The 13,495-nt window shown below is 41.6% G+C and overlaps 1 protein-coding gene across 1 annotated transcript; it reads right to left on the minus strand.

Annotated features, from left to right (window-relative positions):
• Nucleotides 1–4,629: 4,629 nt before the first annotated feature.
• On the minus strand, nt 4,630–9,807 carry LOC149078281 (uncharacterized). Its single transcript, XM_089241429.1, has one exon. The coding sequence runs from the start codon at nt 9,805–9,807 to the stop codon at nt 4,630–4,632; it is 5,178 nt and encodes a 1,725-aa protein (XP_089097555.1).
• Between the last annotated feature and the right edge of the window lie 3,688 nt (nt 9,808–13,495).

Raw genomic sequence — 13,495 nt, forward strand, 5'->3', positions numbered from 1 at the left:
AAAAATAACAGAATTAATTAATCAAGAACTGTTTCAGTTGGCAAAAGAAACGATTTGTTCCCCTGGTAGTGGGCGGTAAACCTCTTTGATTTCCTTAGTTTTCCAGAACTGCCCGAGACTGAGACTGATAATAGTTACAAGGAGATGCGCTTCAACAGAATACTGAAATGGCGTGAAAATTTAAACATTTGCCATTTTAACTTCAAAATATAACAGACAGATGGCAGCACCAGTATAACGCTAAATAAACATAACTCTGATAACATAAATACGTTATGGCCGCGCGTATACACATACACAACGCGTTCCTGCATGGAAATTCTTCAGAAAAATGTTTAAAGATGCATATACGATGAAGTAGTAGTTACGAAGACAGCATGTTCTGTACAGATGGCACTCGCTGATGAAGCTTGCCAAAAGAAAACCATAACACGTTGGGAAATGGTAGGAAATGTGTACTGGAGTGTGTTTTTTGAAAAGTAGCCACTGAAAAAAGGCACTGCAACTGATTGTAAAGTTTGTTAGACACATCCGTGGGTTCTAATTCCTGTAAACGAAGAAAATAGCAAATAGGGAGCATTTATAGAGTTTAGAGTGTTGTCGAAGAGTGTTGCATAAACAGAGTTGCTTATCCCTGCGTTGTTATTCCTTGCAGCTTTATCGTTGGGATTTGCGACAGTATGAGATAGAACTTCACACCATTACACACACTGCAGTGTGTCAGTCAACAGTAAACTATGGATAAGAGCACTGTCCAAACATTAAACCACCTATCATTATGACTAAATCAGAAAAGGGATTATTCAATGAAGATTATCTGTTGCGATTCTATGCCCGTTCAAGACAGCCGAGTGCGGTATCACTCCTGGCGTAGCCAACGATGTTCGAGTGTGAAAATGAGAATGGCATGAGGACGTGTAACACAGTCTCGCTCCTCTCGTTCACGTTGGATAGCCTATAACGATGCCGTTGGATACTGACAGCATATCACATTACCCTGGATCATCAAAAGGGCTGAATTGATCTTAGCAATACAGCTCTTCGTAATGACGAGCTTGCGATTCTGATCCTTGATCAGTATTTCCTATTCTATCACACCATCAGTCTTTCTTAGAACAAGAACCAGTGAATCCCAGTATGCCTGTCACTGCGTTTGTTATACGTGCTGATTCTTCCGAATTACAAATGCGAAAGACAGCCTATTAAAAGGTTCATCAATCACAGACGAAATTATAGTATGGGCAAGGGGGCTCAACTTTTAAGAGAGTGTGGACCACTTCATTGGTTTGAAAACGAGTCCGGGCCACTTTTTAATGATCTGAAAATGTGCCGCAGATCACTGAAGTGATCTTGAAATATGTCGTGGGTCACTTAAGTTATCTGGGAATATGCCGTGGGCCACTTGACTGATCTGGAAGTCTGTCGCGGGTAAATTGAGTGGAACTGTATCGCAGGCCGTTTAAGTAATCGGTAACTGCATCGCAAATCAACTGAGTGATCTATAAATGAGGCCCGGATCACTCAAGTACTCTGGAAGTGTGTCGCAGGTCACTTTGAGTGATCTTTAAATGTTCCGTGGGTCACTTAAGTGATCTTTAAATGTTCCGTGAGTCACTTAAGTGATCTACAAATGTGCCACGGGAAGCTTAAGTATTCTGGAACTATGCCGCGGCTCACTCCAGTGCCCTGTATATAAGCCACGGCTCCCTGAAATGATCTGTAAATATGTGCCGCTTAGTTCACTTTCAAAAAATTTGATTTGAGGTCGTGGTCACAAATTATGTGCGAAGCTTCACATCTCACTCCACTCAGTTCGCACACGGTGTTCAATACACGTCACTGGTTTAGATTCAGTTAGTCTAAGCACGCACTGGAAATCATAGGTTGTGGTGTCCCTCTTCTTCTACTACTACTACTACTTCTAAAACTCACATGCACATTGTAAACAATCTCCTAACAAACTTCTAACAAATTGGTGCATGTCGGAACATGCAGTGTCCGTTTTCGCATGGACAAACGGGACACGTGCCCGGAGCCCACAAATTTTTAGGGGCTCATAAAATTGGCTGTCTTTTATTTATATTTTAGTCTTTCCCCACCTTCAAGTAGAATATTGCCACAAGCGGAATTTATTTCGATAACAAATATGCATGATTGTTACATAATAGTACTCTGTGCGGGAGTTTTACGTTAATTTACGTTTAAGTTAAATTTACGTTTGCCCAAGGCCTGAAATTATGAGGAACAGCTCCTTCGCGTTGCGTATCCGGAATTTTTTTCGAGGGAGGGGTTTTCACATTTTCTCCTTCCCAATGCCGGTGGGGGGGGGGGGGGAATTACTCCTTTTATGGCAAAAATCCCCATATATAACAATCTCTGCTCGAGGAATCGATTTCAACCCTAACCCCTACTTTGCGCATGCCAATGTGGGAATCTAACACGAAGTTTGTTTCTGAGGAATGTCTGTCATGTGTTTCAGAAATGTTGCCATCTCTCATTTAAATTCAGAAACGAACAATTCGGCATATTGTTTTGTTCATATCACGCACTAAGCGCGTTAACTAAATGTTATAGCTCTGATTGGTTCTCTGGGGAGAAATCATTTTCTTTATATGGAAGAGTGTCGCTCGAATTTCCAACTTGAAGTTAGAAAACTGCAGAAAAGCAATTTCCACCGACCACGACGTTCCCGCAACGCAACTGCTGCAAAAAAAGCGTTGTCGACAGTGCAGTGTACATGCGGGATTAGGGAAAGAAACTTGTGCAATCCCCCCATCGACGGTGCAGCTTTTCTTAACTAAGTATGTTAGCAATCTCCTATATAGCGTGGTGGTAGCACGGGCCTTGGTTCGAGTCACGGTAGTGGTGAATTATGTGGAACAGGTTGTCTCCTCTCGGGGGGGGGGGGGGTACGTGAATTCTAGCATAACTAACATGTTCATAAGGAACGGGATGATTCGAGAAAGCTATCTATACTTAGATAAGAGACAACCATACTTTTTTTATAGCCAGTGTATTATATTTTATCATAATGTAATTATAATTATCATAATAATCCTTTGTTCGTATGTATTTGTTTTCTCGTTATTTGGGTTCTTCTTTTGCTCTTATTTTGGGTTACTTTATTTTTGTTGTATTCGACATCCATATCTTTTATGGGCATCTGTTTTCAGCCAACTCGTTGGGCTTTTTGCCTGATGTGGCCTTTGTATGTGTAGTTCTTTCAGTGCAAGCCATTACTTTTTGTTACCTCAACCCCGACACATGTATAATTATCGGTGCAGATTAATTTTTCCAGTGGCGTAAATCAATAGCTAAATGGCTGCAGAAAAAATTAGAGTTTAGGCTGTAAGGAGAGTCTTATTGATCTTCATTAATTCAACAAAAATAATTAACATTTGAAAGCAATTCTTCTTCTGCAGGAAATTTCTTTTAAACCTGAAAAAAAACAAAAAAAACAATCATCAGCGACTGAGGAGAGGTTTTACCTCCTTATCCAACAGAGAATCACTTGAGCCCAAACTTTTTCTCCTGCTGAGGTCGTTCATCACTTACTTTTTTCCCCCTAGCGCTAGAATTTCCATCACGTAGGGTTTTATCCTGGTTTTAGTTCTGCGAAAGCTAATTTTCCAAGTACGTACTTACCTTCGAAAATGTTAAAGTTTTATTTATTTATTTTTGTGAGGAAAAGTTTCCAAAGACGAGCTTAAAGAGTTCTTTTATAAAACGATCGTTAAACTGCTTTTGTTAAGATTGAAAAAAAGAATAAAAATGAAATTGCTTCGCTCATTATTATTCATCGTGCGTTCGATAAATTTGCTGTAAACACCTCACGGTGGAGCGAAGATCATATCACTCACGGCTCATCGCGATCAATCTGCTATTCTCATACGTACCATCGGAATTGTAAATAAATTTCACAACACTTTGAACAAAACTAGCTCCATCTAGTGTTTCTTAACATGGTGTATTTTCGTGGACTGTATGTTTGTTTTCAGTAGCTAACTAGTTCTCACCAGAGACAGAGAATCGAGTCACATAAGTTCGCAACACTATGGAGTAACAATAATAACTAATTTAATTGCTTAAAAACAGCTTAGAAACAATCATTAAGATGGGCGAACGGAGGCCCCGTAAAGTACGTGCGTGTCTCTCAAGTAGAGAACCCAAACTTAAACTTATTGAGGAGCGCGCTGTAAGAGAGAGAGAAGAAAAGACCGACCCTCCCCGGAGAGGTCGATCCCCCTACTCTCTTCCAAAGCGCCTCCCTACGGCGAATCACAAATACATGGATACGCACGGGCTTTAACATACCGCCCGGCCTTGAAATATTTATATTTCAACACATTCAAATTACGTATCATATTACTCTACACTTGAACTGTACAATATACTAACAATTTATCCTACTAAACAAACTAATGATTTATCATACCAAAAATACTAACATAATGATTTGCACTCTATACATACTAATGATTTGCATACTATACATAAGTTGCAGATGAATTCAAATTATGTAAACATATGACATGTGCAATTTAAAGGTAAATACGAATCAATGCGAAGTGCACAATGAATTAAATAAAATGTTTGCAATATTTACTAGTAATTCCAATTGGTCACTGTCTAACAATTGGTGCTGACAACTACGGGAAGAATGCACAGTTTAGAAACAGGTCTTTTGACTGTGCCTTGGGCCGTACGCACGTTAGCTACTCTGATGCAGCCATCGCGTCCAGGGATTACATCTAGTATTCTTCCAAGGATCCAATTGCACTTGGGAAGGTTGTCCTCCTTTAAGATGACCATCATTCCTGGCTTGACATTGTCCTTCAGAAATTGCCACTTGTTACGTTGCTGGAAATTACTTAGGTAGTCAGAACTCCACCTTTTCCAGATCAACTGAGTTACCCTTTCCACTCTTTGCCACCTAGAAAGTCTATTCTCGAGAACACCGATAAGCTCAGGTTCGGGCATAGCATTTATTGGGCGCCCGATTAGGAAATGCCCAGGAGTCAAGGCTTCAAAATCATTGATATCCGATGAAATTGGGGTGAGGGGACGAGAGTTGAGGATACCTTCAATTTCGGTAATAACTGTCGTGAATTCCTCATAGGTGAAATGAGAGTTGCTCACTGCCCTCCTCAAATGATGTTTGAATGATTTGACTCCAGCCTCCCATAACCCACCGAAATGTGGGGCCCTGGGTGGGAGGAATCTCCAACGTATTCCATCTGAGACGAGAAAATTTCCCAACTTGTCGTCTGGGTGCTTCACCAGGTTGTGAAGTCTCGTTATTTCCCGTTGGGCGCCGACAAAATTTGTGGCATTGTCCGAAAATAGTGTTTTGCATTTGCCACGTCGGGCAAAGAATCTCTTTAGAGTTGACACAAATGCTTCTGATGTTAGATCACAAACCATCTCAATATGAACAGCCTTGGTGGCCATGCACACAAATATTGCCACATAAACCTTATGAAGAGCACCTTTTCTCTGAAACCTATACTTAACGAAGAAAGGACCACAGAAATCTACGCCGGTGTTGGTGAATGGTGGGCTCATATTAACCCTTTCCGGTGGAGGATTTCCCATCAACTGCTCTACCACCACTGGTTTCTGTTTTACACACGCAACACAATTGTGAGCGACCTTTCTGGCCAAATTCCTTCCATTAATCGGCCAAAATCTTTGTCTAACATAATACAGCAATGTTTGCGGCCCGATGTGATGGTACTTCTTATGGAAAAATTCAAAAATTAGAACAGTCAACTTATTCTTCGCTGGAAGAATGATTTGATGCCTTTGATCGAAATCTAATGAAGAATGGAGGAGTCGCCCTCCTACGCGAAGAAGGTTTTTGTCATCAATAAACGGATTAAGGGATTTCAAACACCCCTTGAGGTGACGAGATTTACTATTTTTCAAACGATTTATTTCTTGCGAGAGCTCCTTAAGCTGAATCCAGCGCAACAGTGTAGTTTCTGCTCCTTCATATTCATTACTTGAAATGGGCCCGCTTCGATAAGAACCATTGTTTCTGCAATTGTGTACAAATCTGAGAATGTATCCAACAATTCTCACAAGCTTGCAATAGTTATTCGACAGATTCAGGACATAATCTAACAATTTTTCGTCGTTGACAATGGTCAGTGTGGTGCCCGCAATCGGTTTTAGTTCCTTCAAGTACGAAGCATCTGTAACACTATCTTCACAATCATGGAGAGGAACATCAATGCGTTGCATCAAAAATTCAGGTCCATTCCACCACAGTGAATTATCAAGCAATTCTTTAGGGTTTGCGCCTCGAGATACAAGATCTGCAGGATTCTGGGACGAAGAGACATGACCCCAATGATATTCCTTGGTCAGCTCCTGTATGCTTGATACTCTATTCGCAACGAAGGTCTTCAACTGGTGTGCCGAAGTGCCGATCCAGGCCAAAGCAATAGTGGAATCTGACCACAACATAACTCTTCCGAAGGACGTTCGTAATGCTACTGTTGATTTACGAATCAATTTGGACAATAGCAGTGCTGCGCATAGCTCTAATCTTGGTATTGTAAGCGATTTCAGGGGTGCAACCCTAGACTTACTACACAACAGCCTGACGGTTATGTCACCTGAACGAGAAATGCATCTGATGTAAACAGCTGCGCCATAAGCGTTTTGAGATGCATCTGCGAACCCATGCAACTCAACCGTATTTTCAGGATTTATGCCAACGAATCTGGAAATTCGAAAGGTCTCTATTTCGTGCAACTCCGAAATGTATTTATGCCACTCTCTAGCATGGGGATGAGGCAAATGCTCATTCCAATCAAGTTTAAGTAGCCATAGTTTTTGCATGAATATTTTTCCCTTGGCAACGACGGGGCCGATAAGGCCAAGAGGATCAAATATCGTAGCGATTCCAGATAATACAGCTCGCTTTGTGTACTGAGAAGATTTAGGGGTTACCTTGAATGAGAAGTAGTCCTGAGTGGAGTTCCAACAGAGTCCCAAGGTCTTCACAGTAGACTCGGTTCCGTCTGGCACTGGATAATCCTGGGCACTGTAGGTTGGTGATGCAGGCATCAAGTCTTCCACATTCACACACCACTTGCGCAAGTTCATTTGTGCACACTGGAGTAGCTCTATCAGCTCCGTTTGCAACTTCTTGGCTATTTCCAGACTCGATGCACCACTTAGGACATCATCGACGTAGAAATCATTGAGCAAACAGTTTGCTGCCAAAGGAAATCGCGTTCCCTCATCCCGCGCTAATTGCACAAGAGTCCTAGTTGCTAGGAAAGGGGCACTGGACGTGCCATATGTGACGGTGTTCAGTTGGAACATTTTGTTGGGACCTTGAGGAGAATCTTTCCATAGAATTCTCAGCAAGTCTCGTTGGGTTGCGTCCACCAATATTTGCCGGTACATCTTTTCGATGTCCGCTGTGAATGCATACTTGTGCGATCTGAATCTGAGCAAAATTGAGAATAGATCATCTTGCACCACTGGACCCTTGGGCATTATGTCATTCAGTGACACACCTGTGGATGTAGGGCTCGATGCGTTGAATACAACCCGTAGCTTTGTTGTACTTTTTTCAGGCCGGTAGACTCCATGATGAGGCAGATAATACACCTTGCTTGTCTCACCTTCATCGGTAACCTCACTCATGTGATGTAGTTCCTTATACTCCGTCATGAAGTCCACATACAATTTTTTGAGATTTGGATCTTTTTCGAAACGTCTCCACAGAGAATTGAGACATCTCTCAGCGGTCCTCCTTGAATGTCCAAGATGAGCATTTTCGTCTACCTTCAGCGGCATCTTGACAATGAATCTACCATCGTTGTTGCGGGAGTAGCTACGCAAAAAATCTTCTTCGCATTGAATGGCTTCGGGACTAAGGCAAGGGGAGAGGTCATTCACCTCTTCTATTTCCCAGAATTTTTTCAAGTTTTCCTCTAAGGATTCTGTCAGTAAGTGACACGTAGAAATATTATTCCCATCTTGTGGGACTCTGCCAGTGGCGATCCAGCCGAAAACGGTTTCTTGGAGTAACAGCCCGGAATTTAAATTTATTCTTCCCTCCCTTATCCATTGGAAGAAGTTCTCCGCTCCGAGCAATACATCAATCTTTCCAGGAGAATGAAAATTGGCGTCCGCATACTTTATGTGGTTTGGAAGACGGAGGGAGGCAACGTTGACAGGCCTCATTGGAGTTAAACCAGTGATCTTCGGAACTAAAAGCAGCTCTATCTCCTCAGCAATTCTCTCCTCGTTAACAATCGTAGCTCGTATTTTTCTGCTGATGATGTTTGTTGCTCCGTTCAACCCGGACACAGATATATGTGTTCTTTCTTCTTTCAGCCCCAGCGATCTTGCACATGAGATGGTAATAAAATTCGATTGTGAAGCAGAATCGAGAAGTGCTCTGCAGGGTCTCCTTTCCCCGTTGATATCCATGATGCTTATCACCACCGTGGACAATAGCGTTTGCTTGGAGCTATCCGAAACAAAACACCCCGATGTTGAACTTGGAGGGTCGAGCTCAGCTGAAGGGGTCATCCTTTTCTCTTCGCTGTCCTGTTTCTCCTCCCGACCTCTTTCACTTTCTTTTTTCCCTTTTGACGTATTGTCGCTTACTTCTTGCCTATGGAGAAGGGTGTGATGTTTTCTGTCACACCGGCTGCAACTTCTTGCTTGACAACCGGCTATGCGATGTGAATTCGAGAGGCAATTGAAACATAGACCTTTCCCTCTCACTAAATGAAAGCGTTCCCCTGTTGGCATGTTCAGAAATTTCCGGCATTTGTAAATTGCATGCTTTCCGGAGCAAACTGGACAAGATTCGCGCTCTTTTGTCTCCAACACCAAATTTTTTACTCCTCCGGCATATTTTGGTGCTTTCACTCTTACCGAAGAAGAATCGATGTTTGATCTTTCGATGTTCTCTAGCACAGCGCAACGTTTTTGGAGAAATTCTAGAAAGTCCTTCCACTCAGGCACTTCATTGGAAGATAAGGACATTTCGTAACTCTTTCTTGTTTCCTTGTCAACCCTTTGAAGCACGATGTTTATCAGAAGCGACTCTGAGAGCTTGTCGGTCCCCAATCCGACGAGCTTCAGTGCTCTAAGATGTTTGCAAAGTTCATCCACTAGCTTTCTGAGATCCCTCGACGATTCTATTTCTAGCCTCTGGAAACATATAATGGCATTGATGTGGCTGTTCACTATGAATCGCTTGTTTTCATATCTCGTTTCCAAGGCCTTCATCAGTGATGAGTAGGTATCGTCTGGCGTTTCCACATGTTTTGCTTCTCCTTCTAGCGATGATCGTAGGTAAAGCAGTTTCTGTCCATCCGAAAGTCCACCGTTGTTGCCGATGACCGCAGTAAAGTGGCACTTGAATGTGTTCCACTCTTCGAATGAACCAGAAAATTTGGCTAACTGCAGCTCAGGGAGTTTCATTTGTAGCCCTCGCCTGCCTTGAGCCTTCCCAGATGATTCTGTTTCTGAGCCTATGCTCACTTCATCTAAGAGAAGTCTATCTAGTCGAACCTTGATTCCTTCTATCCTGTCCTCAAGACAAAGGAGTTCTTCTTCCTCTTTTTCTACCTCCTCGTCCTTGAGCACTTCAAAGAAGTCGTTTCGTAGATTTCTGGTGTCAGCCGCGATTTCAGCGACACTGCTCAATTTGTTGCGAATTTGAACGATGTCCATCAGTTCAGCATCATCAGTTAGCTGTCCTTCAAGACGCGAGACTTTCGCCTTGATAGTCCCTCTTTTCCTATTTAGAACGGTGATGCGCTCCATAGTGGTTTGAATGGCGTCTTTCCTCTACCTCCGGTGCTCCGACGGACCAATGTATTTTCGTGGACTGTATGTTTGTTTTCAGTAGCTAACTAGTTCTCACCAGAGACAAAGAATCGAGTCACATAAGTTCGCAACACTATGGAGTAACAATAATAACTAATTTAATTGCTTAAAAACAGCTTAGAAACAATCATTAAGATGGGCGAACGGAGGCCCCGTAAAGTACGTGCGTGTCTCTCAAGTAGAGAACCCAAACTTAAACTTATTGAGGAGCGCGCTGTAAGAGAGAGAGAAGAAAAGACCGACCCTCCCCGGAGAGGTCGATCCCCCTACTCTCTTCCAAAGCGCCTCCCTACGGCGAATCACAAATACATGGATACGCACGGGCTTTAACACATGGTAACGAATTTTTTAAAATTCAATATTATGTATCGTGGCTTTTTATCCGATACATGTTCGGATGTTAACAATTTAAATGAAAATGTCCCCTTCCCACTTAGCTATTAATATATTTATACCTATACGTACATTACTTATTATCAGGGCTACATATAGGTATATAAGGGCCGTTATATATATATGCTATTGTGTTCCCCGCCTTGACTCAGCGGGCATGGTTTTGGAGCTGCCGTGTGACGTCACGACTCAACTACTTTTTTCTCGCAGATAACATCAGCTCACAAAACGTACTGTATGGAAGAGGATTATTTTAAATTTTAGTTGTTTATTTCACTGTTTTTAAGTGAATGATTTCTCGTTTATGGTTTTGTTTTAGTGTCACTGGAATGCGTGATTGGTATTTTTATAATATTTTTTTTGATTGTGTAAATCAGTGATGAACAATTCTCCGAAGATAAAGAAACTTGGGATATATTCGATTCACTTATCATACTTTTCCTAAAGACTCAGAGACTTGCAAAATATATGTGTCCAAATGTAGAGGACTCGACAGAGCAAACTAAGTACGTTTATGTTTGCTTCCCATGTTTCCATATTGCAGTTGCATTGGTAATTACGAAATACAAAATCGATGCAGAAAGTTAATTATGCTAAATTACCTAAATTACGATAAGTTAAATTATGACATCACTTCTGCATTGGTCAGCAAGAATTTCAAATCAGCATTCACTACATCTGTACTAATCCTATTTCTACATTTTCATATTAAGATTTTCTCACTTAGCTGACTGGTCTTCCTCTTATTGATATTTTCTCATCTACCTCGTTCGGGAATTTGCTTGTTGTGGCTTCTGATTTTGTATTTGTACTAAATTCTGACTTTCTGCTTTGGACCAAATTAGAAAAAGCATTAGCATTATAAACTATACATTTACGGGAACCTTGGCATTTGCACATCTCAATGACATTTAATTATTCATTCATAATTTTATGAAAAATTACCCATGCACCTTTTAAAAAAATGTTACATAGGTTTTTGAGAAAGATAATATATAAGCTATTCCATTTATTAACAACCGTATTAGAGAAAAATTCCCTGCGACACCACAATCTAGAATTGTCCCTTACCAATCGGTACTGGTGTCCCCTTGTAAAAGCAGTCGATTGACGGCGTATTAATAATTCACGGACCATCCTATCCATCCCGTTGAACATTTTGAACACTTCGACCATATCTCCCGACACCTGTGTTCATCTAATGTAAAGATATTTACAAAACCGTGTGCCAATAAGGACACACGTAACTCTTCTCTGCATTCCTTCAACCAAGTCGAAGTCGAGCAAGTCTGACATCAACAACTTGGAGGACGACTTGCTACGACGAACAGTTGGTGAGATAAAAACCGAATTAGAACTTACAGCACTGTGTGTGTATATATATATATATATATATCCCTGTATATCGCCAGTTCTCATACTTGAAAGGGAAAAATTGCTTATTTCAAAGAAATCAAAGCATGTCCGAACCATATTCTGCTTGGAAAAAAACTGCCTTTGACTCTTCTTCGGCAAACATTACGTTCGATTTCAGATATACATTTTAGCTGGGATTTTTCTCCATAGTTTCCCATTTACAAGCCATAATTATAGAGTTCCCAATCGGAACGAATAGGACGTTCTAGTTTAGCGTTGACAACAACTTAGCACTGTTTCATGCACTCTCTTACACTCCGCCCCATTAGTAACTTCGAAGTCCGTATCATAATCTATTTGGATTCTCTGTCTCTCCTCCACCACCCCTCTTTTTGACGTGAAAACGTCTTTAAAATCGATGCCGATTGTGGGGAGTCCATCGTGTCCAAATGAACGACAATTTTTGTCGAAGTAATTTCAAACTTCAATAACTCCGTCTAAAATAGACATAGCGCTGCTATCTTGGTCTCATTCTAAAGAAGAAATTGATCATTTATCATTTTTTACGCATCATGGTCATTTTCTGCACTCGAGGGCTAATTAGACCGGTACCTACAATTTATTGCCGATTCCGTACGGCAAGCTTGTTTTTTATACTCATCGAGAGGTTGGTGCGGTAACCCCTCGAAGAGGGAACTCCATGCGGTAGCAATTTTTCTAAAGAGGAAAGATAAAAGTTTATGCTAGTATCATTTTTTCATATTTGTGAGAGCCTCACATCTGCGCACGCGCAAAGTGAGCCAGCGATTTCCGACTTCCGCATTCGACACGTGCCTATAAACGGGAAGAAAAAAGAAACTACTTATCCAATTCTAGTGAGCCAGGTGTTGTTTTGAATAGGAATATTTGTGCTATAACTCATTTTGAAATTTAAGTTTGTATATGAAACAATAAGAAAAATACAAGACTAAATTTAAAAAAAAGAGAACATACACAAAATCGGGTACGAATATAAAACACAAAACGACAAAGAGAATGAGTTAAAAACGCCGACCCGAAACGAATGCGCAGTACTTCTGCGTATATTGCCAACGCACGCGCGCTCGGGCAACTCTGGCGGCATCTGACAGGACTGAATCAAGTATGTCCGTGAATTTCGTTGCTGATGAAATGAACAGTGCAACGGAGGTCAAGCTAGACTCATTGGACGCATTTGGCAATCCAAATACGGAGGCGGAGGCCCGAAATGGAACTTGGACAGAGGGGCCGAAAATTACTTTAAAAAAGTTGGAAAACATTCGCTCAAATTTCACAAGAAACATTCCCCACGGAAACCAATGGCAAGGGGGAACCACCGAGCCCCACGGAAACCAATGGCAAGGGGGAACCACCGAGCCCCACGGAAACCATTGGAAAGCGATACCATTTAAAAACTGGAGAACGTTAAATCAAATTTCAGAAGAAACCGAGCCCCCCACGGAAACCAATGTAAGGGAGAAACTAAAAATTGCAGAACGTCCGCTCAAATTGCACTAGAAACCGAGCCCCACGGAAACCAATGCAAAGGAGATCACTCAGCCCCACGGAAACCAATGGTAAGGAGACTACTCAGCCCCACGGAAACTAATGGAAAGGAGACCACTCAGCCCCACGGAAACCCAATGGAAAGTAGTAAAAATTGGAGAGCGTTCACTCAAATTTCACGAGAAGCCAAGCCCCACAGAAACCAGTGGAAAGGACGACTTGGAAACTTGGAAACGGACACCATTTAAAAACTGGAGAGCGTTCACTCAAATTTCACAAGAAACCGAGTCCCCATGGAAACCAATGGAAAGGAGACCACTCAGCCTCACGAAAACCAATGGTAAGGAGTAAA

The sequence above is a fragment of the Pholcus phalangioides genome, unplaced genomic scaffold (assembly GCF_987345545.1).
Source record: "Pholcus phalangioides strain wild (caught in Gottingen) unplaced genomic scaffold, Ppha-v1.0 ptg000014l_1, whole genome shotgun sequence".
In the NCBI taxonomy this organism is placed as follows: domain Eukaryota; kingdom Metazoa; phylum Arthropoda; class Arachnida; order Araneae; family Pholcidae; genus Pholcus; species Pholcus phalangioides.

Coding starts and splice junctions, on each gene's coding strand:
- LOC149078281 (XM_089241429.1), bottom strand. CDS start 9,807: ATGGAGCGCATCACCGTTCTAAATAGGAAAAGAGGGACTATCAAGGCG.